We start from the raw sequence: 14284 nt of genomic DNA on the forward strand, positions 1-14284 counted from the left end.
GCAATAAGAGCAAATTAAAGGTTAAAAAAAGGAAGATGCTAAAAAGAAAAGAGCTTATCAGCAAATGAGAAGTTTAGAGGAGCCCTGAAAGGCAAAGATACTGAGTGGAGACTAAGGGTAGGAATCAGTTGATGACAGAAATTGGATGTAGTTGTCCCATTACAGATAAGAACGGGCCCTGGAGGAATATTGGAAGAGTAGGACAAGTCTTAAACAAGGAATCAAGCGAGCTAAAAGGGGTCATGAAATAGCTTTAGCAAGCAGAATTAAGGAGAATCCCAAAACATTTTATTCTTATATAAGAAGCAAGCGGGTAACTAGAGAAAGGATTGGTCCACTAAAAGATAATGAAGGAAGGCTGTGTGCTGAGCCTGAGAGAATGCGCAAGGTTCTGAATGATGACTTTGCATCAGTGTTCACTGAGGAGAGGAACATGATGAATGGTGAGATTAGAGATAGAAGTTTGATGAGTCTGGATCACGTTGGCATAAGTAGGGAAGATGTGTTGGGTATGCTAGAGGCTATTAAGGTGGGCAAATCCCCAGGACCGGATGGGATCTATCCCAGGTTGCTGAGGGAGGCAAGAGAGGAAGTAGCTGGGGTCCTGACAGATATCTTTGTGGCATCCTTAAATACAGGTGAGGTGCCAGAGGACTGGAGGGTAGCTTATGTTGTCCCCCTGTACAAGAAGGGTAGTAGGGATATTCCGGGTAATTACAGACCAGTGAGCCTGACTTCGGTGGTGGGGAAGTTGCTGGACAGGGTACTAAAAGATAGGATCTATTTATATTTAGAAATGCATGAGCTTATCAGTGATAGGCAACATGGTTTTGTGCAGAGGAGATTGTGCCTTACCAACTTAATAGAGTTCTTCAAGGAAGTGACCAAGTTATTAGATGAAGGAAGGGCTGTTGATGTCATATACATGGACTTTAGTAAGGTGTTTGATAAGGTTCCCCATAGTAAACTAATGGAGAAAGTGAAGTCACATGGTGTGCAGGGTGTTCTAGCCAGGTGGATAAAGAACTGGTTGAGCAACAGGAGACAGAGAGTAGTAGTTGAAAGGAGTTTCTCGAAATGGAGAAAGGTGACCAGTGGTGTTCCATAGGGGTCAGTATTGGGCCCACTGTTGTTAGTAATATACATAAGTGATCTAGAAGAGGGCACTGTTGGTATGATCAGCAAGTTTGCAGACGACACAAAGATTGGTGGAGTAGCAGAAAGCATGAGGGACTGTCAGAGAATACAGGAGGATGTAGATAGACTGGAGAGTTGGGTGGAAAAGTGGCAGATGGCTTTCAATCCAGACAAATGTGAGGTGATGCATTTAGACAAATCTAATTCTAGAGTGAATTATACAATGAATGGAAGAGCCTTGGGAAAAGTTGATGGGCAGAGAGATCTGGGAGTGCAGATCCATTGTACCCTGAAGGTTGCTGTACAGGTGGATAGAGTGGTCAAGAAGGCACATAGTATGCTTGCCTTCATTGGACGGGTTATTGAGTATAAGAACTGGCAAGTCATGTTAAAAACTGTACAAGAATTGGTTTGGCCGCATTTAGAATACTGTGTACAGTTCTGGTTGCCACATTACCAAAAGGATGTGAATGCTCTGGAGAGAGTGCAAAGTAGGTTTATGAGGATGTTGCCTGGTATGGAACGTGCTAGCTACGAAGAGAGGTTGAGTAGGTTAGGGTTATTTTCACTAGAGAAAAGGATATTGAGGGGGGATCTGATTGAGGTTTATAAAATCATGAAGGGTACAGACAGGGTGGATAGCGACAAGCTTTTTCCCAGGGTGAAGGATTCAGTAACCAGAGGTCATGCTTTCAAGGTGAGAGGTGGAAAGTTTAAGGGGGATACATGTGGCAAGTACTTCACACAGAGGGTGGTGGGCGTTTGGAACGCGTTGCCAGCAGAGGTGGTAGAGGCAGGCACGGTAGATTCATTTAAGATGCGTCTGGACAGGTGCATGAGCAGGTGGGGAGCAGAGGGATTGACTGACAGGTTTAGACAGTACATTTGGATCAGCTCAGGCTTGAAGGGCCGAAGGGCCTGTTCCTGGACTGTAAATTTTCTTTGTTCTTTGTTCTATAATGGCCTTGCACTGGTACCTGTAAAGTGAGAATCCTATACAATGGATGAGGGATGTAATTCTGCTGGGCTAGTAATCCAGAGGTTTAGTATATTGTTTTTGGACCTTGGATTCTAATGCCAGCTAAATTGGGTACATTCTTTTTAAAAGTCTGGAAATGAAAGGAAGTCATGGATAGCCACAATCAATTGTTATACTCACTGATTCACGGACGGCCTTTAGAGAGGGAAACTTGCCATCCACACTCAGTCTGTTCGACATATGACTAAACTCAAGAACAATGTGGTTAACTCTTAACTGCCCTCTGACCAAGCTCAGCAAATGACCTCGTCCAAGGGCAATTAGGGATGGGCACAAATCCTGGCCTTGCCAGCAAAGCCCACACCCCATGACAAAGTTGAGAGTTGTATCTCCAGCTGTGTTTTACACTGATGTCAAAGGATCTCTGTGCAGGCACACTCATACACTGGCAAACCTTTTATGTTATGGGAGGGTGACTTTCAGTGTCACCTCCTGAATATCGATTTAAATCGAGTTTGATATATGGCTCAAACTCTCAAATCACTAAGGAAGCATTAAGGAAGGTCATTGTAAAAGATAAATGTTTGTCAGATTTAATAAAGATATTGAGGAGACAAAACCGTCCATCAGTATTAAACTCGGGTCACTGCAGCAACTGAGGCATCACCACTTTATTGTGTTTTTATGTTTAATATGTGTATTCATTGCATATACTTTATTCTCTTTCATACATCAGTACAGGAGCTCATTGTAAACAAAGGACTTGTGTCAGTCTGCATCATGCAAAACAGATTTCCTCATAGGTACCTGAACAGCAATTAAAAGAAAATATTGAAACAGTAAAAAATTAAACCAACTAACCTGAGTCACTTTTGGGGGGCAGAAAGCTGGTGAAATCATGTTGCCTCACGCATCTGCATAAAAAACTATTCCAGATGTGATTCCTGGGACAGGTTTTGTTTGGCATCAGACAGCTGTGAAGGAAATGAAGATGTTCTTGTTGAAAGTAGACAGACAATATTGTGACCACTTGGTTTAATACATATCCGGTTTATGGAATTTTAATACTCATACACTAAAGAGATATGGCCAAAATGTTTTGACCGATTATTAGCAAGATTGGAAAACAGGGGAAATATGTTAGCAACTTGATCAGTGTGCTCACAGAACCACATAAAAAAATTCTAACCCATACTGGTACAAACCTGCAAACTCGTTTGTTCCAGCTCTTTAATGAGTAAAGTTAAACAAAAATTGTTTTGCAAGTTTTCAACCAAAGCCAATAAACACGATGGCCCGAAGGTTAGTAACTGTTTTAATCCAATTCACAGATAGAGTCCAATCCAGGTCCAACCCAGCTCCCAGTGACAGTCCAATCCTTGTACAAACCAGCTCCCAGAAACAGTCTAATCCTGGAACAACCCAGCACCCAGTGACAGTCCAATCCTGGTCCAACCCAGCTCCCAGTGACATTCCAATCCTGCTCCAACAAAGCTCCCAGTGACAGTCCAAATCTGGTATAACCCAGCTCCCAGTGATAGCCCAATCCTGGTCCAACCCAGGTCCCAGAGACAGTCCAATCCCAGTCCATCCCAAATCCCAGCGATCGTCCTGATACCTCCTAAATCCATTTCAAAGCGACGGATCTTGTCTTTGTGCGATTCTGACTCCACACGCTCTCTTACATCACCACAGCCATCCCTAGCATCAATGCAGAATGCAATGTAGACAGGTACACAATGGCCTAACTCCTTGCCTTTACCCATCTCATATTATCACACAAATTTAATATCAATCCAATACACTTACACATGTGGACTTATGGTTGACATGACAAAGACTTAGAGCAAACTATGAACACACAGAATTGGATCAGAAAGAGGCTGCTGAAGCCTGCTCTTCCACTTTATAACATTATGGTTGATCTTTTTACTCTATGTACTTACCTGCTGCTGTTATCCTTTCACTATCATGTTTATCCAACACCTAATAACCTCCTTTAGAGGAAAAGCTCCAAAGACTTACTGCCCTCATGAAGAAAAAAAATCGCTCCACCTTTGCTTGAAATAGGTGATCCCTAAGGAACCACTAGCTCTATATTCTCCCTGAAAAGGAAACGTCTTTTCCTCATCGTTCTGTCAATACCCAGCAGGATTTAATATATTTTAACCAAATGAGTCTTACTCTTCTAAACTCCAGCAGATATAAACCTAGACTGTCTACTCTTTCTTCATAAGACAAAATAACACTCCGGGTATTAGTTTAGGAGCCTGCTCTGAACTGCTTTCTGTGCATTTTACAAATTTCCTTCAATAAGCTTATCAATCCTGTACAAAGTGCTTCAAATGTGGTCTCATCAAGGACTTGCATAATGGAGGCATAACCTCACTACTTTTATATTCAATTCCCCTTGCAATAAACACTAACATCCAAATAGCTTTACTAACAACTTGCTGTACTTGCATATTAACAACATGTGACTCATACCAAAACACCCAGATCCCTTTGCATTTCAGGGTTCTGAAATCTCTTACCACTAACATAATGTGCTTCTTTTTTATTTTTTATTCTTCCTGCTAAAATGGACAATTTCACATTTTCCCACATTATCCTCCAATTGCTAAATGTTGTACAGTTATTTAACCCATTAATACCCCATTCTAGCCACGTTAAGTCTTCTTCACAACTTACTTTCCTTGCTGCCTTGTTTCATCAGCAAGTTTAGCAACTAAACCCTCAGCCCCTTCATTCAACCCATTTATATAAATTACAAAAAAGGCTGAGGCACCAAATTCTACTCAGTGTGTCTGAAATATTCCCGTAATGAATGCTGCTGCATCCCCAACCACCTAACCCTTAACCTAATTTATGAATTCACTTTGGCTAGCTTTAATTTCATAACCTTGTAAGATTAGATTAGATTAGATTACTTACAGTGTGGAAACAGGCCCTTCGGCCCAACAAGTCCCCACCGACCCGCCGAAGCGCCACCCACCCATACCCTACATTTACCCCTTCACCTAACACTATGGGCAATTTAGCATGGCCAATTCACCTAACCTGCACATCTTTGGACTGTGGGAGGAAACCGGAGCACCCAGAGGAAACCCACGCAGACACGGGGAGAATGTACAAACTCCACACAGTCAATTGCCTGAGGCAGGAATTGAAACCAGGTCTCTGTCGCTGCTAACCACTGTGCCACTGTGCGCCTAGTTAAGTTTAAAATAGTAGTTATGGACTCACTCTCTTCATTCTTTAACTCCATCATTCAGCAGGACATTTCATTGGCAATGCTTAATCTCTTACTGGCAGACATTGGATTGACAATACAAGATATTTTGAGTAATGTGGAGTTACTTCTGATCATTTGTTTCTTCTGATTGAGCAAGTAAATTCTATTCATGAGCTCCACTCTCCAGCATTCAAACACTTCATCACATTCCCCCCCTTGAAATCATCGGAACCAACACAACAATCAGTTCTTTCTAACTTTTTTTTGAATAAAAAATTCCAGACTGTTCAAGAGGTCCCCACGGAACCTATTGAGTGTATTTAACATCAATTATAATTGTACTGCCATGTTTTCTCTGTATACGTAGCACAAGAACAAACTGAGCTATTTTTAATATGGGTGGTTAAGAATCAATGTTTTTGCAAAAAAAAAGAATTACGTGGGTAGGGGAAGGAGGGAGTGCACTGAGTCAGATTAAATAGTCACAGAGATGTACAGCAGGGAAACAGACACTTCGGTCCAACTCATCCCTGTCAACCAGATATCCTTACCCAATCTAGTCCTATTTGCCAGCACTTGGCCGATATCCCTCTCAACTCTTCCTATTCATGTACCCAACCAGATGCCTTTTAAATGTTGTAATTGTACTAGCCACCACCACTTCCTCTGGCAGCTCATTCCATCTGCGTGAAAAGGTTGCCCCTTAAGTCCATTTTACATATTTCCCCTCTCACCCTAAACCTATGCCCTCTAGTTCTGGACTCCCCCACCCCAGAGAAAAGACCTTGTCTATTTATCCTATCCATGCCCTCCATGATTTTATAAACCTCTATAAGGTCATCCCTCAGCCTCCAACGCTCCAGGGAAAACAGCTCCAGCTTGTTCAGCCTCTCCCTATAGCTCAAACCCTCCAACCCTGGCAACACCCTTGTAAATCTCTTCTGAACCCGTTCAAGTTTCACAGCATCCTTACAAGAGGTGGTAGACAAGAATTGCATGCAATACTCCAAAAGTGGCCTAACCAATATCCTGCACAGCCGCAACATGACCTCCCAACCCCTGTACTCATTGCTCTGACCAATAAAGGAATGCATACCTTCTCTAACAAATCCATTGTATGATCAACTAGAATTATGCGGCAGATACTGAGACTGAACAAAGCATTGACATTGGGTAGGGAATGGGGTGGGAAAACTTGAAATGAAAGCACAATCGCTAACTTAATTTGCTGCCAATATGGCTAAAGGATACATGCCAACTGATCAATAAGCTCTTCTCCTGCTTCATAAAAATATTGCTCTTCTTTGTGTTGATATTTTTGCATTTTGTTCTGATGAGAACAAGACAAGCTTTAACAAAAACATCTACCTTTCAGGGTTAAGCAACATTTCAATGCTTTTAAGAACTTCAGCATCTTTCAAGAATTTCCAGAGAATAGACAACACTAATCCACAAACATCCCCATCCTTAATAATGGGGGAGCACAACACATCAGAGCAAAAAACAAGGTTGAAGCATTTTTAATGACCTTCAGTCAGAGGTACCAAGTGGATGATCCATCTCAGCCTCCTCCTGAGATCCCTATCATCACAGACAACAGTCTTCACCCAGTTCGAGTCACTCCACATGACATTAACAAACAGTTGTAGCTACTGGATATTATAAAGGCTGTGGGCCTTGACAACATCCCGGCAATGATATTGACAATTTGTGCTGTAGAACTTGTTGCTCCCCTAGCCAAGCTGTTCCAGTACACCTGCTCAGCAATAACCTGCTCAGTGACACCCAGTTTGGGTTCTGCCAGGGCACTCATCTCCTCAGCTCATTGCAGATGTGAATGCTGGAGGTGAGATGAGAGGGTTAGAGTGACTGTCCTTGACATCAAAGCCACAATTGACTGAGTGTCAAGTCAACCGCACTAGCAAAACTGCAGTCAATGCAAATCGGGGGTAAATTCTGTACTGATTTGAGTCATACCTGGGAAAAAGGAAGATGGCTGTGGTTATTGAAGGTGAGCCTCCACATAATTTTCTTTTATTAAACTGCTTTCACTGAAATCTGCCCCAGGGGCACCAAACAAGCCACTGGAATCCCACATGGATGATTAACATCCTTCAAAGAAGCTGACTTGCTATTCTAACTTGGTCTCAAGCACATGTAACTGTAGTCCCATGTAGTTGATTGTAAGCCCTGCTTTTAATTTGACACACCAATAGGATAGGAGTGAGTTTGTGGGTTTACCTTCCTATCCCTGGCTTGATTTTAAAATTCGAGGAAGTCACCTTGTTGTATAAATGATCATTTCTCTTTAACGTGCTGCTTGATGGCTCCTCCTCATAAAAGACTAAATACAGTTCAAACTATTGATTGGCTACTCTCAGTCTTTTGTCTTAAATCGGTTTACTAGAACCACAGTTTCCCACAATGACACATGGACATGAATGAATAAATTAGAAGGAGAAAGTCAATAAACTGAGATTTTACTCACCAGAAAATTTACAAGTTTTAGGAATAGTTTGATTAATTTTTTCAAGATATCAATGGGAACAGGTAGGTAGGTGTTGTGGTTCTGTTCGCCGAGCTGGGAATTTGTGTTGCAGACGTTTTGTCCCCTGTCTAGGTGACATCCTCAGTGCTTGGGAACCTCCTGTGAAGTGCTTCTGTGATCTTTCCTCCGGCATTTGTAGTGGTTTGAATCTGTTGCTTCCAGTTGTCAGTTCCAGCTGTCTGCTGCAGTGGTCGGTATATTGGGTCCAGGTCGATGTGCTTTTGATTGAGTCTGTGGATGAGTGCCATGCCTCTAGGAATTCCCTGGCTGTTCTCTGTTTGGCTTGTCCTATAATAGTAGTGTTGTCCCAGTCGAATTCATGTTGCTTGTCATCTGCGTGTGTGGCTAAGGATAGCTGGTCGTGTCGTTTCGGCCACTGCAACAGACAGCTGGAACTGACAACCGGAAGCGACAGATTCAAACCACTACAAGTGCCGGAGGAAAGATCACAGAAGCGCTTCACAGGAGGCTCCCAAGCACTGAGGATGTCACCTAGACAGGGGACGAAACAACTGCAACACAAATTCCCAGCTCGGCGAACAGAACCACAACAACGAGCACCCGAGCTACAAATCTTCTCCCAAACTTTGAAGGTAGGTAGGTGGTTAGAGAGAAACTATTTCTGTTGGTTGGGGTCTCTAGGACATGAGATCAGAGAGTAATAAGTTGAGTCAGAACGTTTATGAGTGGAATTCCAGAATTGTTATTGTGTAGAGGGGGTCATTTGGTCCATCATGCCTGTCTGAGTTCTTTAAACGAGGATCGTTGCTCAGTGCCAACTTGCTGCCTTTTCCCCATACCCTTGCACATTTTTCCTAGCTAAATAACCATCCATTGCCCTCTTAAATGCATCTATTGAACTTGCCTCCATCACTCTTATGTAAGAGCACGTGAACTAGGAGGTGGAGGCAATTCAGCCCTTTGAGCTTGTTCCGCCATTCAATACTACCATGGTTGAACTCAACATGGCCTCAACTCTACTTCATTGTCTGATCTCCATAATGCTTCAACCCTTTATTAAATGAAAAATCTGTCTATCTCCTCCTTAAATTTACAATGTCCCAGAATCCCCTGCAACCTGGAATAATGAATTCCACTGAGTCCCAGGCAGTGCATTCTATATCCTAACTACTCACTGTGTAAAAAAGATTTTTCCTTGATATAAATACATACACACATCTGCATACAAAAGCTGGGAGAAGTTTAGAACTTTCTTCTGCAACCAACAGTTAATTGCACTCATTGTTAATTTGAAACTGAAGTGGATAGATCTTTTCCAGTAAGGTATAATGAAGCAAGGTTTCAGATTAGCTATGATCTCATTGAATGGTGGATCAGGATCAAGGGACTAAATGTTCTAATCTTGCTCCTGTGTTCCTAGCTCTTCCTCTGAAAATTTGAAATCTCTCAATTAATTGCTTTGAAATCTTGACCTTCCAAAATGTGTACTACTTAAACCGTTTTATCTCCAGTGAATGGTTATGCATTAGTCTCCAAGTGGTAATTAACAGATTTTTATCAAGCATTCTCTGACTTGTTAAATCGTGAAGTTCAGTGCCCAGAATTATAGTGTTTAAAGAAACTTTTAATGAGAGGGCACCATATAATCCTTTAATGATATTTCTGACTCTTTGCCTCAATCCTCTACTCTATCAAGGTATTCTTAAAAATGTAATTCCAAAAATATTTATATTCTTCTCCTTTCAAAGCTTTACTGGATTTATTCTGCTTCATCATCTTTGTTGGCATGCCATATCAAACTCCGCAAAAAAGTGAATAACTTCAACCACTATTCTTTTATGGGAGGAAAAATTGGACTTGTGTAGGGGTCATAACCTGCCTGATTCCCATTGGCTCATGGATGCATGGGCTGCTCAAGGCACACAAAAGTGATGTCCTCTTAACCCAATTCATCTTTGACTGGTACAACACACCATGAATTGGCCAACTGGTTGAGCTGTTGTAACTAGTTTTAAACTAGTTCATGAGGACCCTGACCTAGGCCCAATCATTTTCAGTTACTTCCCTCTGTCATAAAGTCAGACGTGGGGATGTTTGCCAATGACTACACAATGTTCAGCACCATTTGTGTCTTCTCAGGTACTGAAGCAGTCCATGTTCAAATGCAACAAGATCTGGACAATATCCAGGGTTGAGCTGACAAGTGGCAACTGATATTTATGCCACACAAATGCCAGAGAATGATCATCTTCAACAGGAGACAAACTAACCATTGTCCCTTAACATTCAATATTATTACCATCACTGAATACTCACTATCAACATCCTGGGGATGACCACTGACCAGAAATTCAATTGGACTCACCATATAGAGAGCAGTCAGAGGCTAGGAATACTGCATTGAGTAAAACATTTCCTTACTCTCCAAAGCCTGTCCACCATCTACAAAGCACAAGTCAGGAGTGTGATGGAATACTCCCCACTTGCTTGGATGACTGCAGCTCCAACAAGACTCAAGACACTTGACACCATTCAATACAAAGCAGCTGCTTGATTTTGGCACCATATTTACAAGCAGCCACTCCCTCCACCACCACCAGTGCTCAGTAACAGAAGCGTGCACGACCTACAAGATGCACTGTAGAAATTCACCAAACATCCTTAGACAGCACCTTCCAAATCCAGGGCCACTTCTATATACAGAACAACCTCGATTATCCGAACAAAACGGGTAGGGAGTATTTCGTTCGGATAATCTATGTTTGAATAATCGAGGGTGTTCTGTATAAGGATGAGGGCAACAGATACATAGAAACACCAACACATGCAAGTTCCCCTCCAAGTCACTCGCCTTCCTGACTTGGAAATATATCCATGATGTGGAGGTGCTGGTGTTGGACTTCGGTGGGCAAAGTTAAAAATCACACAACGCCAGGTTCAAGTCCAACAGGTTTATCTGGAAGTACAAGCTTTCGGAGTACTGCTCCTTCATCAAGTAGCTAGTGGAGCATGATCATAGGATTCAAAAATTATAGCAAAAGATCAGTGTCATACAACTGATGTAATATATTGAACAAACCTAGATTGCTGTTAAGTCTTTCATCTTTTAGAATGGGTTGCAGGTTTCAACTCATTAATATGTAAATCCCAGAACTTCTTTCAAGTCACATTCCTGACATAATTTAAGGTTTTATAACAAAAAGGTAACATCTCAGCTCAGATAATGCATTAAGGTGTGAGGTTAAAGTCTGTCTGCATTCCAATCTTGAATCAGACTGGTTCTATTTCCAAAGTAGGAATTTATAAAATGTCACATGGATTGCCTTCAGATTGTGTGATTTTTAACTTTGGAAATACACCACCGTTTCTTTACTTCTGTTCTGCTAGGGCATCTTGATGAGATACCTGTTCAAATGCTGTCTAGGATGTCAAGGGTAGTCATCCTTGCCTTACTTGTAGGTTCAGCTCTTTCTTCTGTTTGTACCCGGGTTGTCATGTTAGGAATTGAGCAGCTCTGACAGAACCCAACCTGAGTGCTAGTGGGCAGGTTCTTGCTGAGAAAGTGCCATTCGTCCAGCGCGAGACTACACAAGGTGTAAGGGAGCACTTCAAAGTAGGGGTGAAAGGAAATAAATCTCTGCTAACAAAGCCTGCAGTCCCGTGAATTCCTGCACAAAGTATGTTTGTGGATTGTCATTTGTGAATGCAATATGGAAACATGATCAAGACAGGTACAGTACTCTACCCCAGATATAATTAAGTAGGATAAGTAGAAATAGAGAAGTATCTATGCCAGGGAAATTTGGAACATTTATGGGAAAAAAGAACTAAACTGGCAAAAACAAACTCTCCACAATTCGTTGCAGTTGAAGCCAGGATGATTCAGTCCAAAAGCATAGTGGGATCACTGACTCCTCCTGTTCTGGATTTGATATTGAAGCAAAAATTAAGCAAGCCAATATGAGTCATTATTTCTTTTGTTTATCGTTGTCTTGAAAAATTCACAATAAACAATATATGAAACACAAGGGAACACAGTCTAAAGATTTTCAATAGTTCTTTGAGACGCTTTCTAAAATTAGCATATGGTGAGACAATATGAACCAATTAACCCAGGCAAGTTGACAGGTTGAGAAGAGGGTATTTTTCTCTCAATGTGCTGCAATACAGCTTGTTGTCAGACTTCCATAGAGCTACCCACTGTAACTCTGCTCTCTGTGAAGGGAAAGTGGACTACATCCAGGTTTATCTTCATCAATCTTCATGCACATCTAGGCTCAGCTTTCACACAAACTTTTTTTTCACACAATTAGCAGGACTGAAGATAAATTCAGAGAGTAGCTCACCAATGGAACCAAGTGAGGTTTGTTATACAAGGCCTGATTCTTTGAGAACCAGATGCTTGAAGCATGCCTTTTCTTTCATCCAATTTTCGGCTGGAACTCTGTGTGGCCACAATAAACATTCTAATAATTTGGAACAGATTCCCCCTTACCCTTGCTAACTCATCCATTCTGGGTTGCAGCTCCAATGATAATAAGTATTTTATAATCCCTCATGCTTATGGTTTATCTTCATGGTCAATCATGAATCCTCACATGATGCTCTTCCAATGGATGTGCTCTTACATTTACTAATCATGATCTTCTGATCTCCTTCTTCAATGTGTCAATAAACCTGATTTCAACACAAGCGTGTTTCATAACCAGGGTCAGTGATTGCAGTTAGGAATAAGAAATGGAGTTTCTTTTCCACCATATAATTCACTGTTCTTGACTCTGAAATAATCTGTTAAGGAGATTCAGAAGGGAGTTTTGAAATAACTAAGGTGTTTGGACAGAATAGGTAAAAATAGATTGTTCCATTTGCAGAGGCCACTGATCCAAGGGTGGTATGTTTGAAGGGTATATCAATTCCTTTCTAGTCCCACTCCTCCACTGGTCACAATAAATTTTAAGTGTTACCCACTTGATGTGGTCAATTATAGAGGTCTTATCCTGTAGCTGGTTGAGCATTAGAAACTGTAAATATCTCATTTTAAAATCTTCATTTTGCAATTTGCACCAAAAAGGGAAAATAACACTGCTTTGAGTCAAGTAAACTGTGGAAAGAGATGTTGCTGTTTAAACCAAGTTTGTGAAACATATTTATTGTGTTAACACTTTTGCTGTTTTGTTCAGGCATTGGGGAGGGTTACTAACTCATTTGCAGCATGGGTGTGTTTTTGGACCAGTTTTGCTCAGAGACAGCTTGCTTGATTGGTTTTTTAAACAAGGCTAGTTCTGTCAGTCAGGGGTCATCAGCGTGACAACTCTTTATTTGACTCCTGTGCAGGTGGTGTGTGTGAACAATGCAGGGGCAGACTCCAGACTTCAGAAAGACAGTACTTATCTCCCTCTTTCTATCCTTGCAAGAAAAAGGTGAAGAATTGGAAGTTAGCTCGCTATTCTCAAAAACCACTTGCCTATAAGCTGTTGTCTCTAACGAGTGACCAGGAGACTTAGCAATTAGTGTGCCAACTGACCTGTATCTTAGTTAAGAACTGGGAGGATGTGGCAGGAAGACCAGAGATAAGAAGGACTCAGAAGAAGCAAATGAAGAGCTCATTGAATTCAGTGGACTGGTGCTATTGAACTATGTTCTTTGCTCCCATAACATTGTGTGTGTGTGTGTGTGTGTGTGTGTGTGTGTGTGTGTGTGTCTGAGTGTGTGTGTGTGTGTGTGTGTGTGTGTGTGTGTGTGTGTGTCTGAGTGTGTCTGTGTGTTTGAATTTTAATTAACTGGTTAGAATTGTTAAATATAGAAAACGGGCCAATAGTTTCTGTTAATTTGTATTTGTGGACAGGTAAATTGGGGAGATGAAATAATTTTAATGAATCTTTAACTGTTTGGAGACTCTGCAAATAATGGTGCTAGAGGATCATCAGACTTTCCCAACAAAACAATTCAACCACTTTTCTTTATTCAACAAAGAATAATGACTTATCACAAATTAGACTTACTTATAAAAGAAGTTCATTGTCAAAAAAATGCTTATATTGTGAAAAGTTAAGATATAATTTATATTCTAATATTCCAACCTTAACATGAGGCAAATACAGGCAAGAAACAAACTATGATCAAACACGCCACGGTGAAAAAAATCAAATAGCAAATGTGATCCAGACAGATCCAATGATACTGTTCCCCTCAACCATCAGAAGTTAATGCCACTTTATGGTTACCATATCTCACTAAATGTTCATATGGGAATACAATTCATCAGTTTTGACAGTCTGGCCTTAAGAGTCATTTCATCATTTCGACTGTCTCAAAAACTGCTCATCTTCTGGTCGCTCACTTTCCTTTTCTGGATTATGCTTTCCTGGATTCTGGAAACTACATTCCATATTGGCACAACTCCAGCTTTTTCACAGATGGATAG

General features: G+C 41.2%; 1 protein-coding gene across 1 annotated transcript in view; it reads right to left on the reverse strand.

Moving 5' to 3' along the window:
* vegfc (vascular endothelial growth factor c) overlaps nt 1-14284 on the reverse strand; it is a 288381-nt gene that overhangs the window by 23800 nt on the left and 250297 nt on the right. Inside the window, exon 5 of the mRNA XM_072594594.1 lies at nt 2978-3090. Within this exon, the coding sequence (XP_072450695.1) occupies nt 2978-3090 (113 nt within the window). The remainder of the gene's footprint in view (nt 1-2977; nt 3091-14284) is intronic.

Source organism: Chiloscyllium punctatum, chromosome 2 (assembly GCF_047496795.1).
Source record: "Chiloscyllium punctatum isolate Juve2018m chromosome 2, sChiPun1.3, whole genome shotgun sequence".
Lineage (NCBI taxonomy): Eukaryota > Metazoa > Chordata > Chondrichthyes > Orectolobiformes > Hemiscylliidae > Chiloscyllium > Chiloscyllium punctatum.